This window comes from Leptosomus discolor, chromosome 1, assembly GCF_034619465.1.
Source record: "Leptosomus discolor isolate bLepDis1 chromosome 1, bLepDis1.hap2, whole genome shotgun sequence".
NCBI classification, from domain to species: Eukaryota; Metazoa; Chordata; class Aves; order Leptosomiformes; family Leptosomidae; genus Leptosomus; species Leptosomus discolor.
Genome location: NC_141391.1, coordinates 194,872,100 through 194,885,883, shown reverse-complemented (window position 1 = coordinate 194,885,883; position 13,784 = coordinate 194,872,100). Strand labels below are relative to the sequence as shown.

General features: G+C 36.0%; 1 protein-coding gene across 1 annotated transcript in view; it reads left to right on the top strand.

The window, feature by feature from the left end:
- POT1 (protection of telomeres 1) overlaps positions 1-13,258 on the top strand; it is a 77,306-nt gene extending 64,048 nt beyond the window's left edge. The window contains exons 15-20 of the mRNA XM_086473504.1: positions 393-598; positions 3,379-3,514; positions 6,267-6,361; positions 7,947-8,038; positions 10,236-10,341; positions 11,378-13,258. Of these exons, the coding sequence (XP_086329630.1) occupies positions 393-598; positions 3,379-3,514; positions 6,267-6,361; positions 7,947-8,038; positions 10,236-10,341; positions 11,378-11,490 (748 nt within the window). The 3' untranslated portion in view covers positions 11,491-13,258. The remainder of the gene's footprint in view (positions 1-392; positions 599-3,378; positions 3,515-6,266; positions 6,362-7,946; positions 8,039-10,235; positions 10,342-11,377) is intronic.
- Positions 13,259-13,784: the final 526 nt, after the last annotated feature.

Sequence of the window (13,784 nt, the reverse complement as noted above, 5' to 3'; positions counted from 1 at the left end):
CCTCAAAATATGCAAAGTAAAATAGGCTAGAACGTAAAAATTCAAATTCTTCTCACTCTGAAGTGGTATGCAGTAAGGCCTAACTGAAATCACATGAAGCTGATATATTTGTTTTTCCATGGATTTACATATGTGTGGATGAAGCCCTAGGCTGCCTCTGCTCCTAGGGTAAGATAAGATTACTTAGCGTATTTATTAACATGGAAATGAAATCTCTTGTCACAATTTTCTATACAAGCCTAAATGTTTAACTGATATAACAACACAGTTATTTTTCCTGTATATTATTTAATGAAAATATTTTAATATTTATTTGGCGTGCCGTCATCCTTTTTGCTAGATGGCTTGAGAAGTTGTTAGAATTTACTTATTCGTTTTGGAAATGGCTTTAGGCAAGAAGTTCCAGATGGAGATGACTTTGACCTTATTTTACAAGGCTCTGCCGTTACTGCCCCAAACCCAGAATTGTGCAATGCATCCTGGTATGATTCTGTAACGTGGACTGCACAAGACCAGAAACAAAGGAAAATAGCTATCCATTTTGTAAAGCATGATGAAATGCTTCAACAGCCTGAAGATACTTTGCTTATGATAGAAGGTAAGATAAACTGCAAATATACCACATCTTATGGCACAGTGTCCACTCTGTCTACAAAGTTAAGATATGTTGAAGTGATACTCAGCGTAAGTAGTGATGATCATAAAGGCATCTTCAAAGAGAAGAACAGCTTAGCTGAACTTCAGGTTACTGTTCAGCAAACAAGAAAAAGTCATCTGCAAAGGTGGTGTAAAGTGCTTCTGTCTGTTTGAAAACCATACCAATAAGTTTATTGTTGAATCTGCTACAATCAACATCTGAATATGTGGGTTTTTTTCTAGCTGTGCTTACTGGTTTTTAAGTTCTGATTTGACTCACTGAGTCTTCTAAAAAAACCTGGTTTTAGTGTTGAGGTGGAAAAGGCTTCTCATAATACAAGCCTACAGTTAACTTTGTCAGCCTCTGGATGTCAGTGTTGTTTCAGAGTAATAGAGCTTCTTGCAGCGTGAGGGGTTTTTTTATTCAGTTTCTATCAGATTTCCTCAGGGAAGAGAAATAGCCACTGAACTTTAAACAAAGCAATTTAACGAGAATACTAATAAGGAATGTTTTGAATAGAATGAAAGTAATTAATAATTGCATATAGGACCATTCCAAGTTTAAAACACTCTTCAATTGTGCTCAAGTGGTGGTATGAATAAGCAAATATAAGTCAGGTGGTCCTTTGTGTAAGGGTCAGTGACAAAACCCCTTCTGTTTTCTGCTTTGTTTTATATTCAGTCAGTTCTGATAGCTACTTTATTTCTGACATGTTCGAAACTGGATTTTTTTTTTTTAATCTAACATTAACTTTGTGAAAACAAAAGAAAAGAATCTATTTCTACTTTATTTTCCTAAAGTAACTTATATACACATATATATAACATGTATACATATAACTAACAATATAACGTGGTAAATCTTTTTTTCAGATATTAAAGTTCTACCAGCTAAGTGTGTATGTGTGTGGATATATGTGCTTCATGTTGGAACAAAAGTAAAAGGCATAATCAGTGTTTTAGCACTTCTTTCCCAGAACACTGATCAAGAACCTGGCCAAAGCTACACGCTACTTTAATTTTTAACTGTAAGTTTTTGGAGGTGGAGATTTTGAAGTCTCCCAGCATTTTCCCAGATACAGACAACCCTCAAAGGCCAAGTACATTATGACATTTATTAGTCAGACGTGGTCTAGATTCTACTCGTTTGTTAAACACAAGGAATTTGCTCTCCTACAACACAATGCTCTATTCTTCCCCATAATCATTATGCTGAAGCAAGGACTTCTTTTTTGAGTGTTTGGCATCTATTGGGCTGGAATTGAGGAAATAGTTGGATAACACACAGAATTTTACGTGACCCTTCACAGGGAGTGAGGGGAATCCATAACCATTGCTACAGAGTAGTTGAACTGAAGAGTGAAATGTTATGGTTAACAAGTAGATTAGTGCCTATCCTCATTTGTACATGAAATCACGGTGATTCATATCATCATCAACACCTGGTAATTCTCTGTGTTTTATACCAGGCCCTTAGAAGCCTGAATATGTTTGCTTAATGTAACTTCTTATTACAGCAAGGTTGATATTCTGGAGGCTTTTCAGCAGCATCAGTTAAAACTACCTTGAATTTTATATGTTAATACCGTGAATGAGAGTTCAGATGTACAGGAGAAGCTTTATCTGTGTCACTGTACTTGGAGGACCTTTGTTTTCTAGCTTTTTGAGAAGCCATTTCAAATATCTGGGCCTCTTTTTTTTTTTTTTTTTACTAGAACTTAAATTAATTGAGGAGGTTTCATGTTGTGCATTTTTTCATCACCAGTAATAATGGAATTTTATTGATTTTATTTTCTTCTCTAGTTACCTTGGCAATACAAGTAACAAATATATGCGATAAATAATTTACAACCCAGTGTCGTAATTACTTGTTATAAAGTCTTTGAAACGTCTTAGTTATAGTTACTGGTAAATGCAGTTGTAGAATATATTTATTTTAAAACAGTTTGCTCACTTTTTAAGTTGTTGTTCAGTTGTTGTATTTTTATTGAACTGTTCCCAAATAACTTTTCTTTGTGTGTTAAATTAATAAATTCATTACATTTCCACTGAATTGGTGAAATGTCAGAAATACTCTGTAATCAGTTCTGCAGTCCATACTATAGAGGCTGAAGGCAGGTTATCCCGTGATTCATAATAAATTTGAAATAACTTTTTCCTGTCACTGGAATTGGAAAGCCTCAGGGCTCCAGCTGTAATACATTAAATTTCTTCTGTGTTCCTAGCATGGCCCCAATTTAGTAGCACTCAAATTAGCAGGAAGTTTGGTGCTTCTGCATTTCTCACCTCATGTCAATTATGATGTGGTTGAATAACTACTTTTTCATAAACTGCTGGTTAAAAATGAATAGATTTTTGCAACTTAAAAGCTGAAAAAAAAAGTTACTTAGGTGCAATTGCAAAAAGTCTTTTTATTCTTTTTTTTCCCAAGAAAATTGCTAGTAAAATCATAGGAGAAATTATATGAAAGTGGCAGTAAGTAAATACGACTTCATGGTTACAGTGATAGCTATGAGGAAGATGTTAAGACATCTACTCTGATAAATGTCTGTCTTTGATTCTTTATTTGGTCTGTTGTTGAGTAAGAGTGTGCAGGTTATAGACCATTTTTTCAGTTTTGAATAGTGGGTTTCAATTTTTATTGAAGGTCCTGAAATCAACACCTAATCAGCCAAGAAATGCAAGTTGTTCAATTTATTCTTGATTACAATTTAAAAAACCACGTTTTTTCTGTTTTAATAGGTGGAACACTAAAAGAAGTCTGGAAGCTTACAAAAAGATTTAAATGTGTTATTCCTGTGAGATCCACAGAAGATGATCTTGAATTATTAGATCTTTCAGCCCCTTTTCTTTTACAAGGAAACATAAAATATTATGGGTAGGTTAAAAGTACTTGTTGATATTTTAGTAGTTGCTGTTACAGATAGATACATTTTCTTCAGTAATTCGAAGCACAGTGCTCCAGGGATAACATACCCAAAGATTCTTTGATGCAAAACACGTAACATGATCAGCAGTACTGAGATCAGGGATGAAATGCCGTACTACTACCTCATATCAGAGGACTCAACTGCAGTTAGAGTTTATCTCGCTCTATCAGTCTTACGCCCTTAATTACACAGCACCCCAGGTTCAGTCTTGTCTGTGGTGTGTGGGTAGGGCAGTATATTACAGAGACGGTAATGCACATGAGTCTCTTTAGGCTGCAAAATGCCTAAATCTTCCTCTTTTAGTCCAGATACTCCATTTTCTGGCCAGAAAAATACCATTTTCTGTTCTTGTTAGACTGAAGTCAAAATACATGTTGCTTTAAAATTGTATGCTGGGTTTTTGTACACAGATAATACTTAAATGGAGACCCAGAAAATAATTTCAGGCTGTCAATCCATGTCTCAGTTTCTCTGTCATTCCTGGTATTGGGAAAGCTTGGGTTTTGGAAGAAATAAGGGATTTTGGACAGCCTTTTCTCACCATTTGCCATTTATTGAGATCCATAACACTGCGAAGTGCCTTACCCGTTTGTGGATGTCAGTCACTATAGAGACAACTTCAACAGGTTTCTGTATTCCACACTTCCAAAGCTGTGGAATACAGTACAGACGTCTAGGTCTGGTATCAGTGCTATGCCATGCAATACCGTGTTCCTGTTCAGAGAGCTAGCAGCAGTGTGCTCTCCCCCTACTCTGCAGCAGCATGCGGTTACCAAGCTCAAAAATACTAGTCTACTTCATGCAAGCTATAGAGTCCTCCCTGTTAGCAGTCCTAAGAAGTTCAAGCAGAGCACTGTGTTGCACTACTTCAGTCCTGTAGGCAGTAAAAAAATTTCTGTGCAGAAATATCACATGTTCCACATGAACCCTAAAGTTTCCCATGAGGGCCTGAGCAAATGAATACAGATAATTATTTCTCTTTGTCATATATTGTTTTGACCTTTCCAGATATGACTGTCCACAGCTTTTTTAAATAAAGGCAATATATGGGTATTCCTACCAGAACTGGATCTTCACCAGTACAAAGTATTTCCCCTTGCACTTTCATAATCCATGTATTTCCCCAGCTATGCGCAACTCACCTTCAGACATCATTCTCTGTTTAAATGGCTGTATTGTAAAAGCCAACACTCTATAAGATATTCATGATTGACTGTTTATAGGATATTTAGGAAGGAGCCTCACAAGGATGTTGACAATTCAGAGGTTTGCTCCATGTGCTTTTTTATCAGTAGCATATACTTAGCAAAGTCTAAAAAATATTTTGTATAGAATGAAAAGCAAAGTTATTTTTGCTGTAGGAACGAGCTTGAATACCTGTATAAATATTTATATGTGTGTGTATGTGCATGTATATTCATACATGCATATATATATAAAAAAATTTAAAAACCACACTTGCATGTAAAAAAAGCCAAAATTCACAGCGGAGTTACTTTATTGCGGTTTGGATGGGTTTTTAAAGGAAAAAAGTACCTTCATTGAGCTTGGCTTTATATCACTTGAGCAGAAATAGTGCTATTGATTTTTATGACACATTTTGCATATAATTCTAAAAGATAGTGAACATCTATTTTAAGTTCTAACTGTAATATACTAGCACAGAAGGTTAATTTGGACAAAATAGTTGTTCTGTAATTTTATTTCTCGAGGCAAACTTTGAACAGTTCTTCAGTATTTTCATCCACTTGCAGCATTTGCTTACTATGTCACATATAAAATTTATAATTACTGGTGTAAATACACCTGTATTAAAGGAGGATTTTTTTAATAACCCATGGTTAATATTTTTAACATAAGTAAAGCCAAATTTCTCCTCTTACCTGTTGTGTTTTTTAGAGTGTGCTAAAAGTTCAGATTCGTTTCTGCTTTTACAAAGTCAGATGTTGAAAGCAGTGACAAATGAATATGTGTTTACAGTGACATATGCAACATATGCTTAGCAGTGTAGTGATCTTGGAGTCATGGAATGGGTTGGGCTGGAAGGGACCTTAAAGATCACCTAGTTCCAACCCCCCTGCCATGGGCAGGAACACCTTCCACCAGACCAGGTTGCTTAAAGCCCCATCCAGCCTGGCCTTGAACACTGCCAGGGAGGGGGCAGCCGCAGCTGCTCTGGGCAACCTGTTCCAGGGTCTCACCACCCTCACAGTAAAGAATTTCTTCCTTATGTCCAATCTAAGTCAACCTTCTTTCAGTTTAAAACTCTTGGCCCCGGTCCTGTCACTACGGGCCTTGGTAAAAAGTCTCCCTGTCTTTCTTAGAAGCCCCCTTTATATATTGAAAGGCCGCAACAAGGTCTCCCCGGAGCCTTCTCTTCTCCAGGCGGAACAACCCCAACTCAGCCTTGATGTACAGTTTTCCTCCTTTCTATTCACTGAGGTGGTCTTTAGCAGACCAAACCAATTTTTCTCTTCTCGGGGATAATCGAAAAGCAGCATTAAGGGTTTTGATGTGGTCTAAAGCTTGTGTGGCTGGTAAAATAGTTATTTTAAACAGCAGTAGCAATAGAGTATTACTTTTGCACTCCCACTGAGTAAGGAAATAAGAATTTTTATTTTTATTTTTTTCTGTGCAGACAGCTTCTAGTATAAATAAGTCAGTGTTTGATTAGTCTCAGTTTCTTGTTTTAAATGCTAGGTGCAAGCAGTGTTCAACTCCAAAGCCTATCAAGAGTCTAAGTTCCTTTGCAGCAGAACAAGGACCATCATGGGAACCAACTGAAATAGCACAAGGTCAGTTAACATGATATTGTTCTGAAATACTTTTGTGCCTTGATTCTGAAGTGCTTATATGAAAATTTGTTTTCAGGGTTGCAGTTATGTACAGAAAGCATGTAATTTATGGTTGTGCTTGAGTATAAAGCTGTAAAATTTATTCACCTTTTACGAATTGAAATAGAATATTTAGTTTTGAAGCCATTACAGCATGAATTAAAGGATTTTGTATGTTGAATTGTTTCTTCTACCATAGGTGTCACTGGTAACACCTATTGTAGTACAGATGTGATGAATTTTTGGTTGTGGATGTAATTTTTAAACTGTGTACATGCTTGCAGTCCTAGAAGTTAGTCTTACTTTCGAAGATACAGTTTTTCTGACCTGAACTAAACAGAGTCTTATTTAATGACTAGTACAAGTTAGACTTCTGTCTTCTGTAAGCCTTCTCAATGCTAAACATATTCCAGAGATTCTGCAAGAAATAATATTCAAATGAAAGGAATCATACCATAACATATATGTGTTCCATGCTTCGTGTGTTCCATGTGTTACTTTATGTAGTCAACAATTTCAAATGCTGGAGGTAAAATGGAGCTTAAAACTTCACAATACATTAAGGAAAAAAAATACTTTCATGTTTATCAATTCACTTTCTAACATCTAAGTTGGAATATCTAGCGGTATCTAAGCTTGGTAAATACTTCATAAAAGAAAAAAACTATTAAAGCAATACAATGGTTCTCTTAAGTAAACTATCATAATTATATTCTACTAAATAAATGTAAAGTAATACATAACTGGCAGTGTTACAGCACCTACCATTGACATTTAATTCTCAAAATGAAAACAATATTTATTAAATGCTGGCATTGAAACTATTTCATGTATATTATTCTTTTATCATCTGTATTTTCAGGCTAAATGGTAACCTGCAAGTATCTCAGATCAGTTGAACATAAAACGACTAGCCAATTTAAGTAGACATACCCAGAAAAGACTGATGCAGAGCTGCAGTAACTTTGTGCTTTAAGATATTTTATATTTGCAGCATAACAATTACTGCTGCCGGGGAGAGAATGACTATAGTCATTTACTTGTGCTGGAATATTTTCTGCCAGCAAAGTTTTTCTGAGTAAGACTTTGCTTGATAACTTTTACTACGTCATATGAAACAAATTGTCTTCCTCAGAGGTATATTTTGAGATGGAATGTTATGTTGTAATCACTGAATTAAAAGCAAGTCTCCTTTAATCTTCCACGGATGAAAGAACAGGAGTAGGGAGGATCCTACCAAGGTAGGATCTAAGATCTAAGCAAATATTAGCATTCCTTTTACTAGGATGAGAATAAGTACCTAAAAATCCTTCTGCGTTTTTATAGACTCATCTCTTAAAGTGCTTCCAGGCAAATCGCAATGTGCTCTCAAAATACGAACCACATTTTGCTATTCAGAATGCCTGGTTTTTGGCCTGTCAATTTATACTTTTAATGACAGTATTCAAAGCCAGTTACTATTAAAGGAGGGATATTGTCAGCTTGAGTTGTTACGAATTGGCTTGCATATTCACTCTAAAAAAACAAGTCAAATTTTTTTCTTCAGTTTTAGGTATTGAGCTGCTCCAGTATGTTTTTATTATGAAGTTTACACTGGTTGATGGAACAGGAGCACTAAATGCATACCTTTTTGATTATGTAAGTAAATCTAGGTAAAGGTAGACTCCACAGATTGTGTGGGTTTGGATTTTATTTGTTTTTAAAATAGCAAATGTATGTACAGAAATATTCATTCTGTGTTGCCTGCAGTGTTTTGCAGGGACAGTTACTGTGTCCTGTAATGTCATTAATACTGTCCGTCAATGAAGATGCACAGAACTAGTTTTCCAATCAAATATCAGAGTATAGAATATCAAAGCATAAAGACAAAACTGAAGCTTGTAGATGGATGATTTGATATTTCCCTAGACTTTTATACATTTCCATGGCTGAATTTCTCTTTCATTGACAATGTTAAATTATGCAGCCTGAATGCCGTGTGAATGATGGGAGTGTTTCAGGATTTATGCCAGTAACTTCTGGATTAGTTTAAAATGTCATTACCTGTTTTTTTAATTCTCAGTAGAAACTATCCATTCAGTAATTCTTTATTTTTGTTTCGTATGACCATGAGGTAGAAGAGGCCTTCCTTCCCCTGAACCTAGGCAGGACTGAAAGAGAAAAGAGAATAGATTAGTATTACGTTGTGCCTTTTTTCCTTCTATAAGTGCATTTGTGTCTTTTCTTATTCCAGCAGTTCATAGCTGGGAAAGTCAGGATCTCACGATACACATCTGTAGTAATCTATCTACTCAAGTGGAAAAGAGTCAGTGTAGTGGCACTTGTATGTTATAACTTTGTCCAAAATGGGACAGGGAAACAATTCAGTGTTTTGGGTTTTTTTTCCCCCAGCAATGCTATTTAATATGTAAATATCCACATATTGTGCACCCTTGTGCTAAATTACTTTGAATGGAACTTTGAAGGGAATACTCTTCCTTACTTGATTTTAAGACTGTTAGTAAAAATAATATTGGAAAAAAATGTAAGTATGTTTTGATAAAAGAGTGTATTGGCAGCAAAGGAAGTCAAAGACTTCAGTCCCTATTTCTGCTAGTCATTTTTTCCTTCTACCGTCCTTTTTATATCAACAAACTAAACTGAAAAAGGAAGGTGGGGGAAAAGACTTTTAAACCGTCTCTTCATGCGGAATTCCAAAAAGCTCTACTTCAGGGTAGCTCAGATTCTTAGCAGATACTGCTCAGTACTACAGCTTAGCAGGAAAAAAAAAATTCTTCTTCTGAAGTGCCAGCTGCTAGCATTCCTGCTGGTGGTACTTCAAAGACAAGCCAATACTTTCCAAGCCTGAACTCTTCAGCACCTCCTGAGAAGGAACTGGGCTACTTTGAAGTGCAGCTTTACACTAGTTTGCATTCATACTTCTGTAAGAATGCTCTCAGTTCTTTTCTTTCCTCTCCTGTTCATAGGAAAAGTCACTGAAGGAAAAAATCAAAAAGTTTTATAGTCAGAAGAAGAATTGGAAGAGAGGAAAAAGTAGTTATCTGTATCACTTTTGCTGCTGGATTATCTGCTAACTTCTGATCACTTCCATTAAATGTGTCACACAAAAATTATACAAAGGCAGATTATTCTGTGTGTGTATCTTTTAACAAAAAGGAGGAATTGCCATCAAAAACCTTGGCTCACTTTGAGAAGCTGTAAGATGTAAGCTGTAAGCCTTTAGAGATACAAAATCACTTAACAAACTTGGAAAGAATAAAACGGGAGTTTTGTCAGTCACGCTTACTGTATATGGTTTAAAAATATGCAGAAAAGGTTTATTTGATGTTTCAGTGTTCCATTCTTTATTTTACTTCTCCTTTCAGAAGTGTATCCCACAGTATAAGCCTTTATCCATAGTTTCCAAAACTATGCAAAAAATGAAACTCAAACTAAGGGAGTTCCACTTGTGAGAAGCCAGGTAGCAGCGCCCCCTTGTTTTCAAGTGTCTTTGTCCCTCGCAAAATGTTCTGCTCCCTGCAGTGAGCAGCTGCTGAGGAGGACTGACCATCCTCTCGGGCCATAACACTATCTGGTTGTGGAGGTTTATGAGGAATATCTGCCAGTTGTGTAGACAGACCTACGTATGTACTGAAATAGAGACTGTTATTTTTTTCAGGCAGTTTGGGTTTATTCTGTAGCTGAACAGTTTTAGAAACAATGTTGTTGTTCTGTTGTGGTACCTATGTGGATAATTTTAAGTTCCTTAAACGACAAAAGAACATGCAGTCAGGGTTCTGGCTAATGATTTTTTTACTCCTTTTCCAACACCTCATGCTTTCCTTTTCTTTTTCAGGAAAAGTTTTTCCAAATTCCTGCCTCTGAAATCTTAACTAACAATTTTCTTCAGCAGAAGATGCAGATGACCATGGATACACTCTGTCCTCCAGGAAGAAAATTAGGTCAGCTTGGCATTATTTTAAAAGGGACATGGGAAGGGAAAGGGGCTTTCAATCTGCTATTGCATATGCAAAGTCTGAGGATTCAACTTATGCATGGGCAAAACTCAGAACAGAGAAATGCAGGAGTCAGTAAGGAGACTTCCAATTAATTTGTTTTGATACATTTCTGTAATAGTAGAACTGCATTTTGAGAGAGAGGTAATGGTTCAGTAAGTTCTCGTGTAGCATGCAGTGATGTGTGAATGCAGTCATGTCTATGCAGACACTAACATGTCATTTGTATTCGTATGGAAGTTAGCCGGAACACCCTCGTACTGAATGCCTCAGCACGTTAGGGAGAACTGGGAGGGAATTCAGCGTATGGCACGTGCTTTGGATGAGACTCTCCTTCAGAATCCACGTGCTGATTTAGAGCGTCCCTCGCTACAGGAAACATCCATGGAAATTGCGCAAAAACTTAATCCCAATCCAGTCACAGGTTTTGTGCAGTATTTCTGTTGTGGCAGAAAGTAGCTCTGCTTAAACTACACACGTCCAAGGTAGCTGTGTGTCTCTGCTGCAGCCCCGGCCTCCAGAGCGCACTTCCTCTTAAGTACATGGCTGTCAGTGACCATACAACCACGCTGGAGTCTTTACCGTACTTTTCAGAAGTGGTCCTCTAGTAAAGGGTGTGAAGGATGTTCCCTTTGAGACTGATGAAATGTCTCATTGAGACACGTGGAGATGCATTTTTATTTTTAGAAAATATTTATATATGTGCTATACTATATATGTGGTACAACTACTGGTATCAAGTGTTTCGGGGGGGCACTGGGGCATGGAGGGCGAGGCTTGAAAGATGGTCACTGAACACTGTTTCAGATGGTGCCAGAAGTTTTAAGATACACATTGGAATTTCAAAATTAGTAATTCATTTTTCTTCCTATTAACTGATGTGTATACATTTAGATATCTTAGCTGAGATCCTGCTCAAGTTAAACTACTCTCCTGTAAAAGTTAGAAATGATATTAAACAGTAATTTGGATTTGTTTGTAGATGACTTGCCATGGCTGGAATGCTTCATCAAGTCCTACAATGTCAGAGACGCAATGAAACATCAAGTTTATTACCAAATTTTCGACACTACGGTTGCTGAAGATGTTGTATAGTGATGTGTTGCCAGTAGGAAGTGATCCAATAAGAATCCAGTTTTGGGGGTTTTGGGGATCAGAGACTGTATAAAAAAATCTTTGTTCCTTCCATAGGAACTCAACTCATATGTATGAAGTTGTAGTTTGTATATTAATGTGAATGGGAATTGCGCTTTGATGTATTTACTACTTTCCTGGCATACAGCCTTATGATCTGAGTGCAAGTGGAGCTGTTAAGCTTTTCACTGGAGGCTGCTTGGCTCAGGTTGATGGAAGCAATCTAGTAGCCATCTGTCCTTCAAAAAGGCAGTGATGAAGTTACTCTAAACTGGCAAGTTTTACTCAGAAAATATAGGCAAAATGATGCTGCTTTGTTCATTTCTGTATTAAAGTAAGTGATGTCAGCATGGGAAAGGAGCTTTCAGACTACTTTGTGCAAGCATATGGTGCTGTTCTCAGCCAGTTAGACAGGGAAGTTGTCTGGTTTTAGAGGGTTCTTTGATTTTGCACCAATATGTACATTTAGACAGAACTCCTCCTGTTAATCATGCTAAGGTAACTGCTATGTGTACCAGTTACTATAGATTTTGATGGAGTTATGAATGTGACCATGTAACAATTATCACTAAAATTAAAGTCAAGCCGTGAAAGTAGGGTAAAGTAAAATTAATACTGACATTTGCTAGATCATAATGAGTTTTAAGATGGTCCTATTGGCCACCAAAGCTGTGAGCATACTTATTAGCTGGGTCTGAGTTTCCAAAGGCTCTCACATATCTGGCTAAATTTACTGTCAGATTACACTGCCCAGATCTGCCTTTTCTGTCTTACATAATCAGATTGTATGACTAAATTTAGAGATACAGAACTGATCTAGTGATACCATGACTTGAAATTACTGCTGGACTAGAAAAATTACTCTGTGGTTTTAGTTTTCATTCGGTATGTTTCTCCAAGGATAATTGATATAGAAATCCCTGTCAAATGAAATGCTTTCCATCAGAGCAAAATTACTTAGTATTTACAACAGCTGTTTTCTAAGGAAGTGCAGAAGCAAGATGGAATACTTGTAAGTAGATTATTATTTTGATAGTAGAGAACATTTTATTTTTTCATTTTTCAGGGATGTTTAGTAAATTATGCAATTTGTTATTTAAATTTTCATCTAAATGTCTTCTGGTAATTTTATGGTACTCTAAAAAAATTATACTGGATTTGTATGTTGTAAACCAGGAGATTGTTCTTTATTGATTGGTGTATAGGGAGAACCAATATTAAAAGTGGTTAGTGGATATTTCCTTTAAAAAGTATGAAAAAATCAACTTTGGAATTGAACAAGCAGTTTACCAAAGAGCAGTACTGGCTATGAAAGCTTGCCTGAATCTGAATAAATGCATAAGCAAAAAATAGTTATAACAACTTATTAAATGAATATTATAAAACTTTAAACACTGGCCGTATCCAAACAATTTCAGAAGTTAGGGGTTAAATTGGAGGCTTTTCTTTTTGCTTTTCTTGTATATAGTGTATGAAAACATTAGAAGGAAATGTTTTTATTTTTAGATTTTTGTTAACAACTCTGATAGATATTGATATTGTACATTTTTTCTAAATAAGTCTTTGAAAAGTAATAAATAAGGATGTTTTGAAATTCAGTGTAAATTTCACTACATCCCTTGCCTGAGATCCCTGCCAGAAAACTCTCCATGTGCATCACTTGATTTTTTTTTTTTTACTGTTGAGTATTGTATTAAAATGTTTAATAAAGATTCTTCCAAATATTGAAGTTTTCTTGTACTTTCCTTTTAGTTCCTAGTTCTTAAGACTCTGAAAACATTGTCACCAGTAGCCTTCATCCAACAAAATGCTTCAAATGAATGCTCATGTAGTTTGTTGGATGGAAATGTACATGTTTAATAATCTTTCTAAATATAATTCGTAGAAACAATTTTAATTATTCATTAAACGTTATGTATTTGGCAATACTAAAGATCACTGGGTAGAAAGGAATTAGTGCACAGACAGTTGAAAGTGACTGTGTCTCATTGATGGAGCAATGGAAGTCACTGAGACTGAGGGGTTACTGGAAACCTCCTTAACAGAAACGAAAGTCACTTCCCTTGGTCAGTTTCTTGACCAGGTGTGTGATTCAGGTTTCTAAAACATTAATAAAAGGTCAAATGTCTATTTTAATAGTTTTTTAAAATTACTGAAATAAACCATAATGTATTTAAAGACACTCAAAAGTTGAACCAATAGTAGATCAGGTTAACATTGGTGCACTCGGACCCAGTGAAAACTCCAGGGATGTC